Source organism: Ostrinia nubilalis, chromosome 4, assembly GCF_963855985.1.
Source record: "Ostrinia nubilalis chromosome 4, ilOstNubi1.1, whole genome shotgun sequence".
NCBI lineage: Eukaryota > Metazoa > Arthropoda > Insecta > Lepidoptera > Crambidae > Ostrinia > Ostrinia nubilalis.
The window spans coordinates 1,565,016-1,583,422 of record NC_087091.1 but is presented as its reverse complement, the minus strand read 5'-3'; the positions used below and the strand labels follow the sequence as shown (position 1 = coordinate 1,583,422).

General features: G+C 36.5%; 3 protein-coding genes across 3 annotated transcripts in view; 2 read left to right on the top strand and 1 right to left on the bottom strand.

Moving 5' to 3' along the window:
• The window catches only part of LOC135088467 (THAP domain-containing protein 5-like), a 462,607-nt gene that overhangs the window by 421,911 nt on the left and 22,289 nt on the right, over positions 1 to 18,407 (top strand). The window lies entirely within an intron of this gene.
• Positions 1 to 18,407, top strand: part of LOC135088471 (glutamate receptor-interacting protein 1) — a 386,630-nt gene that overhangs the window by 355,749 nt on the left and 12,474 nt on the right. Inside the window, exons 6-8 of the mRNA XM_063983299.1 lie at positions 6,140 to 6,384; positions 6,724 to 7,016; positions 7,841 to 8,019. Of these exons, the coding sequence (XP_063839369.1) occupies positions 6,140 to 6,384; positions 6,724 to 7,016; positions 7,841 to 8,019 (717 nt within the window). The remainder of the gene's footprint in view (positions 1 to 6,139; positions 6,385 to 6,723; positions 7,017 to 7,840; positions 8,020 to 18,407) is intronic.
• Positions 681 to 3,111, bottom strand: LOC135088468 (very-long-chain (3R)-3-hydroxyacyl-CoA dehydratase-like). Its single transcript, XM_063983293.1, has 5 exons — positions 3,091 to 3,111; positions 2,688 to 2,831; positions 1,718 to 1,911; positions 1,351 to 1,490; positions 681 to 1,004 (listed from the first exon to the last, which is right to left on the bottom strand). Exons 2-5 carry the CDS (start codon positions 2,788 to 2,790, stop codon positions 686 to 688), a joined length of 756 nt encoding a protein of 251 aa, XP_063839363.1. The 5' UTR covers positions 2,791 to 2,831; positions 3,091 to 3,111; the 3' UTR covers positions 681 to 685.

Below are 18,407 nucleotides of genomic sequence, written 5' to 3'. Positions count from 1 at the left end.
ACTTATAATAAGTAATAGACATTATATTTTACATTTAGATTAAGTTATTATAATAATAGTTTATTTATTGGCACAGAAACTGTACCATACTTATTACAAACATAGAGAAAGATGATAGATAAAAATATAATCAGGTTGAACTTATTTTGTTATCAAAACATGCAATAAAAAAATCACATTAAATTACTTCAGTATGAAAAAATAAATTCGGATTTAAAAATGACATAGGTATTAAAATTTTATGAACATAATGTCATTCAATTCCCTTTAAATGACAGATAAAAAGTAGTTTTGTGTCGAGTATTTTTAGTGATTTTTTTTGTGAGTATCTTCTACTGTGTGTTTTTAGACAAATGCTAAATATCTTGTCAAAATTTTTTATTTAATATCTTTTCCTTAATTTTCTTACAACAAAAAAATGGTGGTTCAAGCACCGGAAATAACACCAATTGAGGATACAGATTTGAATCCCATTAAGAGCTGGTATCGTAACTTATTTCTATGTATTCTACAACATTCATAAATAAACAACAATTCAAGTATGTTTATCAGGACACTAGAAAGCCATTGGGGAGGCCTATGTTTAGCAGTGGACATCCTACGGCTGAAATGATACATCATCATTTCAGCCGAAATGATAGATGATCAGGATACTACGGCGCCAGGAATTTTTTGGAAGGTTTTTCTACTTCACCTTTAACTCTTCCAAGACCTGAAGCCTGGCCATTCGCACCCTATGCATGTGCTTCATCAAATACATGCCGGCAGCCATCAGGAGGCAAATATGGATCCGAGAGAACGTCGGCATATGGAAGGCGAAGTTCCATTCGTTGGGCAGAGTCACCGACAGCTTATTCGTCTCTTCAAAGTAGGGAATGTTGCTGTATATGATGAGGTATTCGCAGAGAAAACCAGCCGGGTATAGAGGAATCCATAAGGTATAACGCAGCCACGTGATCATGTTGACGTCCTTCCCGTATATTTGCGTTAGGTAGAAAGGATATCTGGAACAAAACGAATGAAGAATTGATATGAAAAAATTTACAAATGCGGTTAAGGTCAAAGAAAGTTCGATTCCGATGCTCGTTTGTTTGTTTTCAAGATTGATGATCTGTTGTCAGTCATTCTAAAGTGAAGCTAATCCTCTCTTAGCCATAGGTCCATCATCATTAACATCATTTCAGCCAAAAGACGTCCACTGCTGAACACAGGACTCCCCCGATGATTTCCATAATGACCGATTGGTAGCGGCCTGCATCCAGCGCCCTCCTGCTATGCTACCTGTCGTCGACCCACTTTGTGCTATAGGCCATAGGTATAGCTATAGGATATCTAACCAGTTTTACATACCTGACAGTTTCCACCAAGCTCCATATTATAATCAAGTAAATCACAACTGGTTTAGCTTGGATTCGGGGTTCAATGTCAACGTTCCAGAATAGCACAACAGCACGTCCAAAGATTTGAAGGAAAGGTACGAAAGGAATTCCCTGTAACAAATAGGATTTAAAATTAAGCAATGATAAATCAACTAGCAAGAGATAAAGATAAATTATGGTCATATTGGCTCGTTCAAAAGAAATTAAACAATCGACTACATTTAGCATTACTTTATTTAAAATCACCGGAGCCTCTTGACGTGGATTATGAAAGATGAGATGATGACAAATGATAAACTCAAGCCTATTTTCATCACCAAATCTCCCAGTCAACTTACCCGTGTAAGTCCAATCAAAGGGTTAAGTACTTCCAAAAACTGTAGGAGCTGCAACACTTTTATGATCGGTCCAACATTTTCGTATAACACGTGGCCTTGCGTCACGAATTTGAACAGAATGACGAGGATGACGTAGGAGTAGCCGAGGAATTGGAAGAAGTTGTAGAGCGTCAGGTAGAGCTTGATAAATATAACTGCAAAGAAATAATTTCACTTTAAAATAATAATATTCAACAGATTCGCACTGAAAAAACACGACTCTACAGAGGCATATGGAGGCGAGAATTTTAACTGAAGTCTATTAAATAAACATGTCCACACAAAAATATTATCATATCGAGAGGCAAAATTAAAGTCGCCCGAACAAGCGCGATCGCCGGCAGTCTTATAGATACTCAAGATGATAACTGACAGATTATAATAGCCAATGGCATTCAGTTTGCCTCATTAAATTAACCCTATCCTGGCTAGATGGATTATAATTGAATGTAAATGTATGTTGATTTGCAACACCCTTACAGGGTCATAAGTTGAGACTAAGTTTAAGATCACCACCTATGTACACTTATGAAGCAATAAATAAATGATTATGATTATTATGATTATGATTCGTTTTAATTTCGACTTGCGTTGCTAGAAAGCATTCATTGATTTTATTTATAACCTGTTAAATTTATTACATTATGCATGAAAATAATTGAACATGACCCTGAGTGGGTCACAATAACATTGTTGTTATTCACTTGGAACGATCTTAACACCCAGTAGTAGTTCACAAATTAGCTAATCGACACCAGTTGAATGCGTGTTCGAATCCTGTTGAGGACAAGTTAGTGTATCTTCAGTAATCAGCGCTATTTTGCAATAAAAGTTTTAGTGTAACTAATGCTGGCGATTGTACTTATAAATATTTTTACTTTACATATAAAATGAATATTATTTACAATCAATTAAGCAATACTAAACTTACACCATTTGGAGATTTTAGTTTTTTTCTTTTTTACAGTCTTCTTTTCGCTCTGCTGTACAGTCGGCTGTACAGCCGGCTGTTCAGTCTGCTTCTCAGTCTCCATTTTTATAGTCTCTATCCCTCCTAAAATGAGCCGTAATTTTACTGTAAAATAATAAAATCTTTAATATTTTAAACTTTCGCGTTACATTTCAATTAAAATAGTAAGACACGAGTCTTAACGCGACGTTTATTAACGAGTTACATTATGTACTCACGGCTTAGTAAACGTCGCGTTAAGACCCGTGTCTTACTATTTTAAATAAAATATTTAATTAAATAAAATACCCTACTAAATTCAGGAACGAAAACCGACTGAACTCTACAAGACTAGAAATATTAATAAAATATCTTATTAAACAACCTGCAATATTTGCTTGAGCTAGGAATCGAACCAAGTACCATATAAATAGTATATTTTAACCAATCTTAGTAAAAATAACAAACATTCTATGGTTGTTGTCAATGGAAAGTAAACATTCAACAAGTCCGCGGCATGAATTAGATGGAATTATGATTGTCACTGTCCACTGTTCATTGAACTTTATACCGTCGTTATCAAAACAAAGATAACAACGAAGAATTATAACTGTAAGTATTAACTAATAAGAGTTATTTTATCCTAAGTCGATATAGTTGCATCCCTTCTACTCTGCAAATTGACAGCTGCTCGCAGACGGATCAATAATATCAAACACACACGACTGTTTCAGAATGGTAAACGAATAGTTTTAACGCGTTATGTCAACGGGTAACAAACAAAACACGGTCTAATTATCCTACTTTACGAGTAGACAGTAATCTGTTACTATTCACCTTATAAATTAGATATCGTTCGATAAAACCGGCTATCACGGCGCGGCCATGTTACTCGGCGCTCGGCAGAACTCGACTGACTTCGGATCGGTCTGGGCCCGACACGAGAGAGGGCTTTTGGTAGAGTGAAGCAAGATAAACAATTTTCGATCTTATTATCATCGGAATAGGGTTCGCTAGTTTTATAAGGACCTGTTAAGGCACGTGGGGGGTGATTATGTCTATTAAAAACACTGATAAGTATTCTTTGATCATTTGTGCTGAGCTGTACCATAATTTATTTGATTTCATTATTTTGTACCACACTATAGTCTATCCAATATAGCTTGATTAGAATGACAGCTGTCATCAAAAGTAACGACATAACTTTGTAGTAGCGATCAATGAGAGCAAAATATTGGCGGACAAGAAATAATTCACGTCTGACCTACAAACAATATTTTCGACGACAGTGCTTCCAATAAAAATGATAATTTCGTGTAAATGCAGCGTTAAATTACACCAATAAGTAGTAATTCGAAATTATAAAAATCAAGCTAGAGTATTAACGACGTCTCTACAAGGTTATCTCGAGTTACAAAAATGTTAGTGTTGGGACATATCGACAAATGTCATATTAAATTATAACTATTTTTTTAACATATTTAACAATTTTTTTTTCTAACTCATTTTTTAACATATTTAAGTCAAGTTATGCGTGTTTCTAAATGTTCACTATTAAAAACCAAAAAACATTTCATTCTTAAATAATCAAACATCGGAAATCAATCACCGGTAATTTTTTGGGTATTCATAGCACCGTTGCTCTAGAAGAGATGCCCACCGCCCTCTAGCGAGAGGAAAAAACCACTGAAGAACTGATGATAATGACTACGAATTAGGTTGTACACCCTTGACATGAATTTTAAATTTTACTGTCTTTAAATTTAAATCATAATTGTCATTTTTATGAATAAATATATATGAAGAAAAATTGGGTGCATTTTTTCATATCATTTTTTCGAAAACTTATCGATACATCTATGTGAACCGTACGAAACATACCCATCACTAGTCACATTCGTTTGACAGCCGTCATTCTAATCAAGCTATATTGGATAGACTATAATGACTTATTATTCACAAATTATTACTGAAAGATACAATGACATGTATCTTTTAGTAACATTTAGGATAAGATTTGGGATAATACCTTCTTAAATTAAATTAGAAAAACTTAATAACAATGGTATAAGCCTCAAATAACTATTTATCTATCTACTATACTATGTTTTCATGAAGTCTAGAAATTATGTTGTCTTGTTCCCTATAGTCTATAAAAATAAAAAGGTTCTTGAGTCGGTTGTACTGATTGAGATATGATTTAAGTGTAGCAGTACCTACACTTAGTAGTAGTAGTAGTCATAGCTAGTAGGAATTTAATTTATATTTGTATGTATAATATAGCCGCTAGCACATTAGAGTAAACATTCCTGTAGCAAAAACACATAATAGTCACTGGGTTTAGGTGATATGAGATTGTTCGTACTTATGGATAAGCTGAACCTAAATGATATTAAACAATTTTTATCGTTATCTTATAATAGTTAAATATGTTATCTAAATATGGATTAATTACTTACTTGGTAACACTAATGTAATAAATAGCAATAGTAGTAAATAGCTCAAAAAAATTCGATAAATCCATAGAAAAAAGGTATTTCAATCAATCAATTATTTATCAGTCAAAATTATAACTTTAAACTGTTTAAAGTAAGTTTTTTGCAGTTTCGATATTATTAATTGCTGCAGACAATAAAGTAATATTTTCGACAGTCATAATATGCAGATTTGGATGAGGTGACCTTTGGGTAATTGCAAATACAAAAATGACGTGATAACGTACCTACCCATATAAAACTTCCGGTAGGTATGCGGAATCAGACGACCTTCAAAAGTTCATGTATTTTTTTCGCCTTTTTTTGTTTTAGTGTACTATTAATGTACCTATTAAATGCTGCAAGTATTATAACTATGAACAAGCGAGTACTTAACTAGGTTACGATATTAAAATAAAAGATTCTAAAATAAAACATTGTAAAATTAAGTCGTATAAAATTCGCTGCCTTTTTCCCATGGAAAATGCGAAAAGCAGTCAAAGGAGCGTCTTTTCTAGCGCCTTGTAATAAAAATGCAGGGAAAGCAATTTCTTTGAAACAAGAACTACTTTGACCTTTGATCGTGCCTTATGTGGAGCTTGACGAATTATAAAAGGAACTAGAATTTACTTTCTTTTCCACACATGTTTTAAGTTTTAAATTGCTAGGTTATAACCCTTACTAAAAACAAAGCGCCTGAATTTTTTAATGTGCAACTTCTCGTTACCGTGTGTTGTACCATATTATTTCAAAAGGAGCTGACAACTTTTTACATAATAGAATGTTTGAGTTGAATTACATATAATGTCATAAGTTATAACAGCCAGCGATACTCTAAATAAAATTAAACTAAATGTATTATTACATATCTATAAAAATATCAATTGTTACCCGTGCTATAATATTAGGTAACTAATATGAGGTCCTCTGCCAAAGTGCTAACAATAACTTTCTTTTCAGCCTCCCAAAACTCCTTGTACATCACAACGAAGCTAGCAGAGGTGCCAGTGGAGAAGATCAGCGGTTCCCTTGGCATCACCATCAGGGGTGGTCTGCCGGAGAACTCAGCACCAAGCGCAGACCTGGTCCTGAACAGCAGGTCGCTGGATGCCCAGCCTCTGGTGGTGACCCACGTCAGGCCAGGAGGCGCGGCATACAACACATCTAGGATTAAACCGGGAGACAGGCTACTGAAGGTCGACCATGTGAGTGTTGGAAACTTTATAGTAAATTACGAAAAAAGTAACATGAGTCCCTATGAAATTTGGTTTACCCTTGATTTCCCAATGATCCGAATCAGATTCTGACTTGGTGACAATGGGACTACCTCAGAAGTGTACCCTATGAAACAAAAAATAATTTTGAAAATCGGTCCACAATTGACGAAGTAAAAACAGAAAAAAAAAACAATAGAAAATACATCCTCCTCCATTTTTAAAGTCGGTTGAAAAGAAGTTGAAATTAGCAATAGACAGTAAACAAATCCTTCACCAAGACATTACAATCAGTATTCGACATTGATTTAACCAAATTCTTCTCCACAGATATCGCTGACCAACAAAACCTTATCAGAAGTCCACCAAATCCTCCAGAACTGTCCACAAGTGACCAGCCTAACGATAGAGTACGATGTCTCCATCATGGAGTCTGTGAAACTGGCCACTGGTCCCCTACTCATTGAGATTGAGAGACCCTGTAACGAAGACCTGGGTATATTCTTGACCAATCAGAGATATTCCGACGAAGTGTACAGTTCTGGATCGGACACTTATCAGAGGGTTGGGAGTTGCAACGCCATTTATATCGACAGCATATTGCCAGCCAGTATCAGTGATAGGTGAGTCATGACAAAAGACAATGCCGGAAATTGGCGTCTTTTTTTTTCGCGCGGCTATCGACCAAACTTTGTTTTTTGATTACAAAATAGTGTAATAAATCAAACTTACTATGACATGTATACCTCTAAACTCAGTCTGAACTGAGTTACGAGCATTAGAAGTTTGATGATTTTTTCATACTAGATTTGCTTTCTGCGCGCAAAGTTTTGTAAGAAATTGCAACAAACTAGTGAGATTGTATGTGTAAACAAACAATACCATCCATTAAAGGCTCCAGACATCAGTATGGAGCAGAATCAGCGCAATAAAAAAATAGCACAATATTTGATAAAACAAATTCTTATGTACCTAGTTTACAACAGTAAGTAAAAGTTGAGTTATTTAGTACCAATCATATTATTTGCGTTGTTTTAGAAAAAGCCTTGATTTAATGCAATACTTGAAACCACTGAAACTTGAATTGTGTACCAAGTTGTAGACTAAAATCATGGCTGGGAGAATATAACATTTTACATACTTCTAAGAAATTAAGCTTGGCCTAGCTGCTGAATACGTAACTCGCCAAATGTTTGTAAAACCTCAAGTTACAATTTTTGTAGCTACCAAGTTAGAACCTTACAAAATTTCCGTTTAACTTGCTAAAAGCAGAGTTTATATTTTGAAGTTGTGTTCGGTTTATAATACACTGCGCATATCGGCCAACTTATATTAAATAAGCAGCTAATATGCTTTCCAGAATTATGCATAAATTTGAGTTAAAAGTATAAGTAGCGTCCAATGGAAACTACTATCGAAAATTTCATTCAATTTCACCGTTTCCCAGATGTGGTGCTCTCCATCCCGGAGACCAGCTCTTGGCCTTCGACGACCACGTGATAGACGGCAACAACTACACCGCTGAAGAGGTGATGTGCTATTTGGAGAACTGCGAGGGAGGCTTCACGAGGCTCCATGTGGCTCCGAGGCACGTGGTGGTGCATGGCAGTGGCAGGTTTACAAGAGGTAAGATATTTCTCTTTTTAATCTTGAAGCTCTTACATAGAATTGGACTACTCCCACTCATTTTTAATTAACAACTGGAAAAAATCGAACTGCAAAAAAATCGGGACTCGAACCTTTCGCTTGCTGGGCGACTGCTCTTCCAACTGAGCTACTTAGACACTGGATGAACCTGTCGAAATTTTCAAGTGTAATGCGCTGATAAGGCCGCGTTTTATTTCATCAAAGTTGCATCTATAACATCCAACAGAAATATTTCCTCCCACAGTCTGTAGGCCGAAAGAGGTGACTTAGAGAGAAATATGTAGAGATGGTTCCGCAACCCATATAGTCAGCGTAGGGAGTGTAGGCTAAATCTATTGCCTGTGGTAAATTAGAGAGGCTCGTACAACTTCAGAGGAGACTAAAGTGGGTTTTGCTAAAGTAGGATATTAAATAGGAATAGGAAACAGGAACTCTAAAAAAACGATTGCATTGCTTCGCAAAAAAACAATAATAGGATTCAAAACATCTCACAACAACTTCAACATCAAAGTTTATCTACTACTTTCAGTTACTAAAGGGTTGGATCAACCAACACAATGAGTCTTTTTTTTTTTTAAATAATAATAATAGCTTTATTTCTATTAAGTAGTACAGACTTAACATTTTCAGCGGCTTCTGCACTAAGCTCACGCTTGTATCGCAGCTGCCAAATAATAACACAACTCTAAAAGTAAATTACAGTAGCAGTCGGACAAACAGTTTTACTTTTAGGCTAGTGGCAAAATGATATGTAAGGTAATATTAAACAGTCAATTAAATACTATTTTGATAACAATTACATTATAGGAAATTGAAATTTAGAATTTTTTACATTTTTACAAAATTGGAATGTACGGTTTTAATTAAAAATCTTAATTAAAATTTGTAATAGGAAGGTGTGTGTGTGTGTGTGTGTGTGTGTGTGTGTGTGTGTGTGTGTGTGTGTGTGTGTGTGTGTGTGTGTGTGTGTGCGCGTGTGTGTGTGCCTGTACGTGTGCGTGTGAGGTGTGTATGGGTGTGTGTGCGTGTCAAAGGAGGATTAGGTTAGAATATCTTCGGTCTCAGCATAATCTTGTGTTTTTAACCAAGTTTCAATCAAACGTTTGGCCTCATACGTAGTAGATCCCTTTATATTTACTTTTCGACAGATGGCATTATATATCCGGGGTAAGAGATTCTGCGGTTGACGTTTTGCGAAGGAGGTTTGAACTGTTGGAACGGGGTATTTATAAACACGTCTCTTCAACATTTGTTCGTAGTCTGGCGATTTTAGAGCGATACTGTGTGTCGCGGTTGCAGCTCTTAGAATGTAAAGTTGTCTGACGCGTAGAACGTTACATTCCCTGTAAAGATTGTCAGTGCTGAACCTAAATGTTTTGCGCAGCATTACTTTAAGGACTGCACGTTGTGCCCTTTCAAGTTCAATAAATGCAGATTTTGTTGCACCTCCCCAAACTCTAATACAGTACATTATAAGTGACTGGCACAAGGATTTATACAGTGTGTCCGGGCATGTAGTGATCAAACTTTAAGGGCGTAATCTATGGACAATTTTATCGATGAAAATACTTCAAATTTGGGGCTTAATCCATTTCTCGCAAAATTACAAGTATTTAAGTTTTTAATTTTTAGTTTTCACCTCTTCCTTCAAAAACAAGTGAAAGCGTGGGTAACTTAACATTAATAGGAAAATATTTTGTATCATGCGATAGCCAATAAAATTATCTATTAGTGAATGTGGAAAACAGACACAAGTTTCATACATTTTAAGGGAGTAAGAATGGATTTAATTAGAAAAAAACATGACTTTATTCACTTCTTTTTCAGTTATTTTCCAACACAAGAAAAACCAGGTCGTTAAGGTATGTTTTATTTGCATTGTATTATTAGTATTCGAGCTATTCTACAAAACGAATGTAAATTTATTAGTCTAAGTCTATTACTTTCGACGTAATTGTTGAACAAAGATACCCCTTCCCAGCAGTTTCCATAGCGCACGCGACATGCGAAAATGCACTGCCTGAAAGAATCACACAACCTATTCCGATTACTATGGAAACCGCTGGGAAGGGGTATCTTTGTTCAACAATTACGTCGAAACTAATAGACGTAGACTAATAAATTTACATTCGTTTTGTAGAATAGCTCGAATACTAATAATACAATGCAAATAAAACATACCTTAACGACCTGGTTTTTCTTGTGTTGGAAAATAACTGAAAAAGAAGTGAATAAAGTCATGTTTTTTTCTAATTAAATCCATTCTTACTCCCTTAATATGTATGAAACTTGTGTCTGTTTTCCACTTTTACTAATAGATAATTTTATTGGCTACCGCATGATATAAAATGTTTACCTATTAATGTTAAGTTACCCACGCTTTCACTTGTTTTTGAAGGAAGAGGTGAAAACTAAAAATTAAAAACTTAAATACTTGTAATTTTGCGAGAAATGGATTAAGCCCCAAATTTGAAGTATTTTCATCGATAAAATTGTCCATAGATTACGCCCTTAAAGTTTGATCACTACATGCCCGGACACACTGTATACCAGTAATAGCGTTTGCACTGGGGCTGAGTGTCTTAATGACTTCATTACAAATATCGTTTTACGAATGCGTGCTGACAAGCTGGAAATATGTTGTTTATACGATAGGTTCTCATCAATTGTTACACCCAGATATTTGATGTGCCCCAAACGTTCGATAGAATGGCAATTGCAACCTGCGGGAGTTATCATTGACCTTTTGCAACTGTGTAGGGCAAGTCTATATTGAGGTGATGGTTGGGATGCACGGGTTTTATGAAATGCTAAGTACTTGGTTTTTGTTTTATTTAGCGTCAGTAGATTATTTTCCAACCACTCGATGACAGTCTCCATGCCCTGTTCAGCTCTTCTGTAGACCTCTTCCCACGACGGGCCTTTAAAAAGGATAACCGTGTCATCTGCATAACAGATAATATCTGATTTTACTATTTGCAGTTCGAAAATGTTACTCATGTAAATGAGGAACAGCGTGGGACCCAAGATGCTACCTTGTGGCACTCCAAAGTTCACGGGCTCGTGGTCGCTAGTCACCAACCCCACTCGAGTGCACTGGCTGCGGTTTTCTAAATAACTACGGAACCAGCATTGGGCAACACCTCTTATCCCCAGACAATCGAGCTTCCGCAGCAAAATTGGTGTAGACACCGTATCAAAGGCCTTAGCCAAGTCAAGGAATACTCCAATGCAACACTCGTTACTGTCCAAAGCGTCTGCAACAGTATTGACAACCCTTGACACAGCGTCCTCGGTCGACCTGCCTTGGCGGAAGCCAAACTGTTCTTCGGGAATCAGTTCATTTTTATTTAAATATTTTGTTATTCTTTTATTCACCAGTTTCTCCAATAGTTTGGAAAAAATGGCGAGCAAAGAAATTGGTCTGTAGTTGCTTGGGTTGTTCTTATCCCCATTTTTGTAAATAGGCGTGACAACTGCTATTTTCCACCTTTCCGATACCGCCGTGGCGAATCCAGCAGTATCGAAATTGATGTTCCTTTGCTCGCGTTCTGGCTTGACGAAATAACCGACGGTTTTCCTTCGACAGTCTCTCGTTAAAGAATATAGTTGTAGGCTGGCCACTAACTATACTCTCGGTTGTGACATTATGCCTAGCTTTTGCGGCTTTAAGTACTTGATCTCTCTTTTGCTTTCTCACCAATCTTACCACTATAGGGCGAGGCATTGACTGTTGCTGTGTGGCGCTAGGAGAACTCCTGCGAGTTCTCGACCCTACTCGTACTACCTCATCCAGGTCAGAATCACAAAGGTCGACCCCAATTTTCCTCGAAGCCGCCATGACGATATGGCTCAAGTTTTCATTTTGGTGTTCAGCAACTCCCACAATCTCCAAGTCGTTTTTCATACTTTCCTGTTCACGGGCCAGAAGTTGTTTCTGTAGGTCAGCGACCGATCCAGCTATTCCAACCAACAATTCCTGCTCTAGTCTGGTCTTTTCCGTTTCAAGTTCCGTGATTTTCTTTGTGGCGCTGTCGAGGCGATTTTTTAGCTCATTTTGTTGAGAGTTAATTTGACCAAACGCCTGATCTAGTTCTAACCTCCAACTTTGCATGACCGAGTCCATCTGGCGCTTGATGGTTTCTTCTATAATAGTTGCTAGTCTTTGATCGAGATATTATTTTACAAAGAAGTCTGAAGTAGTATTAAGGCTTGGTATTTCTGCTAAAGTAGGTATTTCGCGCTGTCAAAATCTGCGCGCGCAATACTTCGCCGAAGACAGCGCGCCAAAGAGCTCTCGCGGCTACACAGTATAGAAATATGCAGTTTAGAAATACGCAGTTGGTTAGGTTAGGTTGACTTCCTTCCGTTCAAGCGTCACACTCACAGCACTTTCTAATACAAATCATATCCAAGTGATACAAATTAAAACAACTTTCAAAACTTTTGGGAATATATTTTAGAATCGAATAAATATAGAATATAACTGCCAAAGTAAACACGGTTCAAAGAGGCGTGGCGTCACCCGACCTTCCGGAAGTTCCGCGCCGGCTAAAAGAATTTCAAGATTACGTCACTCGACCTATCTGTAGATCCTCGGGAGCTTGAGCGATTGGAAAAACATTTTATGATCAGTTACTCGTAGTAGCGATTATTTAGAGCTTGGATAATAAATTATAGTTTTTGCAATTCACAAAGCTTTGCATGTGGTTAATTACATTAATCAGTACACGCATCAATTTTGTTCAGTCTTTTTGTTTATTAATAAATAAAAATATCATACTAAAATTGCATACATATTTATTTGTATTGGTCTGGGTGTTTTCTTTCCATAATTTATGTATAACGTATGTACGGGGCTCTGTATCGAAAATCACTATGAGCAATGAGCATCACACACTGTTACCTGGAGTGCATTACCGCAGCAAAATTTTTATAAATGTTGTGCTTTAGAGAGTCGAGAGTATAGCAGATAATTAGTCCATCGTGAGCAGAAATTTGTCCACTAATAGCAAAATTCGTTCAAATTATAGTTTTAAAGTTATTGGCTACAAGATTATTTTATCTTGCAGCTTAGACCTTTAGCTACAGACCTTAGACAGTATTTTTGAAACATTCTTACGCATGGTGGAGGAAGGGACGCTCTAGAGCAGTGGTTCTTAACCGGTGGTCCGCGGACCACTGGTGGTCCCTGGAGGCATTCCAAGTGGTCCACGATGTGCACTTGCACACCTTGGTCAAAACCACTTTTAACTGATTTTTGCAGTCAAACTGGTTTTGACTGATTATGAGGTAGTCCCTGACAAGACAGAAATTTGGTAAAATGGTCCCTCATGACTTAAAGGTTAAGAACCACTGCTCTAGAGACTCAAAACTACAAGGATACACATGAACTCCAGTTTTAAATCCGTTGATATCTGCTGCATCTGCCATGTTTTTGGCTATAAGATTCTTCTATCTTACGGCTTAGACCTTTAGCTACAGACCTTAGACAGTATTTTTGTGAAAATTCTTACGCATGGTGGAGGAAGGGACGCTCTAGACACTCAAGTCTACAAGGAGTCACATCAACTCCAGTTTTAAATCCGTTGACATCTGCTGCATCTGCCATCTTTTTGGGTAGAAGATTCTTCCATCTTGCAGCGTAGACCTTTAGCTACAGACCTTAGACAGTATTTTTGAAACATTCTTACGCATGGTGGAGGAAGGGACGCTCTAGAGACTCAAGTCTACAAGGAGTCATATGAACTCCAGTTTTAAATCCGTTAACATCAGCTGCATCTGCCATCTTTTTGGCTAGAAGATTCTTCTATCTTACAGCTTAGACCTTTAGCTACAGACCTTAGACAGTATTTTTTATTATTTATTTGTGTCAGTGTGCTCTTCTAAAGAGTGTAAGACGATTGTATGTAGGTACTATTAAAATGTAATTTTAACTCATTGGTTTTGTCTCATATTTGAGGAATGTACTATGTATCATGAGTAGAGTCTTCGTTTAAAAGGATGCGAACGATTTAAATTTCAATAGGTAGACAAAATTGATAATTCTTAATTATCAAAAATTTAAGCTTTCTCCAGTAACACTGATATTATTATACTGTGACTCATCAAAGTCATCATTGTCAAAAATATTGACAAATCGCGAACTGTCACGGCCATAAAACTGACACGCGTCCGTCCTCCGTAAGCGCCACCGCGCGACTGATTGAGATTGTCCAAACCGTCATGGACGATTTTTTCCACATTTTTTAACATAGTAACTAAATAAGACGCAATATAAAAATTTCATCCGTTAAAAGCCCTCAAGTTATTTCTGAACTTTAGTTTAGTAAAAGATTTAGAATCTCAAATCGCTTATTTTAAAAATAAAACCATAAATAGAAAACGAATAGAGGTAACTTTGGGAATATATTCTATCGAGTCAACTTCATCAAATCGTGTTTCCATCCGTTAATAGCCCTAGAAAATATCCTCAACTATGCCCAATAAAAATCTTAGCCTTTAATTTTACTGTTTAGTACCTCAAAAATGAAAAATGAAAACCTCATTTTCGCCATTTTCTCTGCTACCCGGCCTTAATAGTCTGAATTATTTTACAAAGAAGCTCTTTACTCTTTTGTAAGGAAACAACTTCAGCACGTTTTAAACATATGAATCCGGCGTAGAATCGACAGATCTGTCTTCTTGTTGAAACAAAGTTAATGAAATGCTGCCAATCCGATACGGCATGAAAGGCATTCTGAAGTAAATTAAAATGGAATGTCTTCTGGGATGCGATATCGAAAAAACAACAGAATAAGAAAGAGTTATTTGATTCCACACCGTATTTTGTAGGTACTTCTGATGGTATGTAGATTATTGTAGATATGTATGTTTGAATATAAAAGCAGTATCTAACATTCGTTAAAGATGTTAAAGATTCAAAACTAATAAATCGCTCCTTAACATCTAGATATCTGTAATATTAAAATACTACGTTACTCACTGATCTTTAAACACACAACTTAAACCTGGTTGATTGTTTGACCCGCAAATAGTGTTATTGACGAGTACCTAACCATTTCCAAAATAAGGGGATGAAACCAAAGGGATCCAAAGTTTGACGCGAGCGAAGCCGAGGGCAAACTAATTAGGCTTAAAACAGCTAGCATTTTGTCTTGACGTAAATTCAGTTTACTCTCCTCATAATTAAATTAATGTCCATTTTAAAGTGTCCAAGGTCCATTTACTTCCGAACTTCGCCCGATGCAGGGCATCAAAATGTGACGTTAAGTTTGAGTTTTTCCCTCCTTTTCCTTTCCAAACTTTGAAGAGTGATTACATCAACTCTTCAGCGTTTTATGGCGACCGTATTTTACTCAACTTTGGGTATAAATAAAAAATAAGGCAAAATAAATATTGTGAAAGTAGTTAAATACAAAATATCTATGGACCGACTAGCGGCCGCCCGCGACTTCGTACGCGTGGATCCCGTATTACCCCCTTTTCCCGAATTTTCTTTGCTATAAACCTCACGGAGCAACGAATGCAAAACCATGGAAATCGGTTCGTGCGTTCTGGAGTTATAGCGTCAGGGAGGAAAACCCGACTTATTTTTATATAGTAGATTTCTCCAATTCTTTTTTCTTGTTTGTTATTGTCAGAAGAAGGTTCGTGTAAGAAACATTCAGAAAGTTGCGCGGAAACTTAATGAAATTGAGTATACTTAACGGCTACTTAACTATTTTAAGACAGGACAACGTCTACCGGGACATCTAGTTATGGGTGCATCTTTCTTAAATGCATTTATAAGTTGTTGCAATTCACGAAAACGAGTGAGCTTTAGGTACATGTGTGGTGGCTCGCTACTATTCGTTGTTCAAAAGATCAAGTTTTGATAAACACTACACTATCATTATGTGCATGTACACACACGTAAAGATCACTCGCCTTCGTGAGTTGCAAGAACTATATTCGTACTAGCTTTTGCCCGCGTGAAAGAAGAACGGTCATCTGTGACCCAGGCCCGACAGAAACGAGACATACCTCAGTTTTTTTGTCATGTCTTAATTAGTTAAATTATATATTTTTTATATTCGAAATCTATGTATAACACCAAAATATTACCCTTTGTTTTTGTTCAGGCGTTATACAAAAACTAATACAAAATGCCTATTTATCACCAAAATTGGTAAATTTATGTACCTAAATGTCTATTACAGCTGCTATGGAATGTATCTAGGTGACCTGGAGATACAGCCGGATTATACAGGGTGGAAACAATAAGTGATCTCACTCGATTATTTCTAAACTATACAAGATATCGAAAAACTAGTTACTGATTCTGAAAGTGCTTCACGAGCTCTTTCAAATGGTACCAATAATAGGTTACAGATTATGGAAGCTGATAATATTGAATTTTTGGATTTTGTAACTTCTCGTTTCCACCCTGTATAATCCGGCTGTATCTCCAGGTCAGCTAGATACATTCCATAGCAGCTGTAATAGACATTTAGGTACATAAATTTACCAATTTTGGTGATAAATATTCATTTTGTATTAGTTTTTGTATAACGCCTGAACAAAAACAAAGGGTAATATTTTGGTGTTATACATAGATTTCGAATATAAAAAATATATAATTTAACTAATTAAGACATGACAAAAAAATTGAGGTATGTCTCGTTTCTGTCGGGTCTGGGTTTTTTTTGTATGGGGCGTGACCGTTCTTCTTTAGTTTGTCACGGATCGTCATAAATTATAGCCTATATGTTATTCTGGGTTATAAACAATAATACTGTAAAGTTTCATCAAAATCCGTTCAATAGTTTTTGTGTGAAAAAGTAACAAACATGTTCACATCTAGACATCCAGACAGTAGTAGAATAGTAGGATCATATTATAATTGTGACACTTTTCCTTACACCAGTGGCTAAAGAGCTGAAACATCTTTGATATCCATTAAGAAGCAACTAATTCAATAAAACACAGCGGCATATGAAACTCCTGAGTTTATGAAGACATTAAATATAAAGTGTTTGAGTCTTCCACTCCTTATGTTACCTTTAATTACTTACCCAATTAGGGCTTTAACGACTATGCTGAAAGCTTGGATTCTTCGTATAGTTGTGAGGAAATAATGATTACCGAGTTAATTCTTCGTGTGCCGACAGCCAAGTTCTGAATGGTCCAACTTGAAAGTAAACTAGTGGTTTGGTGCAAGTTATAGGATAAGTGAAGTTTTTTCATTGTAAACACTTTTTTTATTGGCAGGATTTCAAATCCTGCTAATAAAGGTGTCTTGGTAGGGATAGCCCCAAAAGTGTCATTATTTTGTAAACTTACGAAACGTCACTATATCCATGATTGTGTAGTATATTTACTGCATTATAATTGTTATTTCTTTGAAGACATCTTGTAGAGAAAGTAAATTTTTGGTCGTTGACTTTCGAGACATTAGACACAATATAAATTACGCAGCTACAGCGCTACATAAATATGTATGGATACGAGTCGCGACAAAAACGTGAAAGTTTATGTGAAAGCGCTCTTAAAAACAAGACCATTGCAATCTTATTATGTATTTTCCATATTGGATTGCTGATAAACTAGACTGGCGATGATTATGATAGAATTGCTAAAATAATATGGAAAAGATGAATTATCCGCTACATTCCCAGGGACGACGGCTAAATATAGGCTAAAACAGATACGAGTACCCTTCTCTTTCCATCGTCCCTAAGATGTAAGTAACCTCTTATTGGAAAACATTGACCGGTCAGTGTGAACACCTAAGAAAACCCTCTTATCTGGGTCGCCCTTAACGTGAAGTTTTCCGCCTAATTAAACACGTAATTATGTTAAGCAAAGACGCCTTTGTGACGTTATATGTTTCCTATTATAAACATCCTAAGGTACAGTTTTGATTGCATTATTATGGGATTTAGTATCATAGTATCCGACCGTAGTAGCATCGTATACGGCACCCGTTTCCTTATTTACTTTGACTGTTATTTGACTTTCGGACGTATGTGGCTAATATGAAGCGAGTGCCTTAACAGACTGAATAGTCGATTGAATGGGCAGATTTTACTGTTCGGTTTGGTTGGTGATAGAGCTTGTTCTAAGTCCGCCTGGCTAGCTACCACCATCTTACCTAAGTATGTCGCCGTAACAACATAGTTAACAGCATTGTTGTGTTCCGGCAGTTAGAGGTAAGACAGCCAGTTCCTCCGTGGTTGAGGATTCCGGGTGAAGCTCGCTTCCACCTTCGGCCTGATCGTCACTTACCATCAGGTGAGATACAGGCCAAGAGCTTCCTCGTTGTGGATAAAAAAAACCGCACACAAAATAAAAGTCAAACACCAGTTCCAGCGTTCCTCTCGTCG

What these genes read in the sequence shown, in the direction of transcription:
- LOC135088468 (XM_063983293.1), bottom strand. Translation starts at nt 2,790, where the DNA reads ATGGAGACTGAGAAGCAGACTGAACAGCCGGCTGTACAGCCGACTGTA. An exon ending in CTTTGATTGGACTTACACGG is followed by an intron (nt 1,491 to 1,717) that starts GTAAGTTGACTG and finishes TATTTGTTACAG; the next exon opens with GGAATTCCTTTCGTACCTTT. An exon ending in AGCTTGGTGGAAACTGTCAG is followed by an intron (nt 1,005 to 1,350) that starts GTATGTAAAACT and finishes GTTTTGTTCCAG; the next exon opens with ATATCCTTTCTACCTAACGC.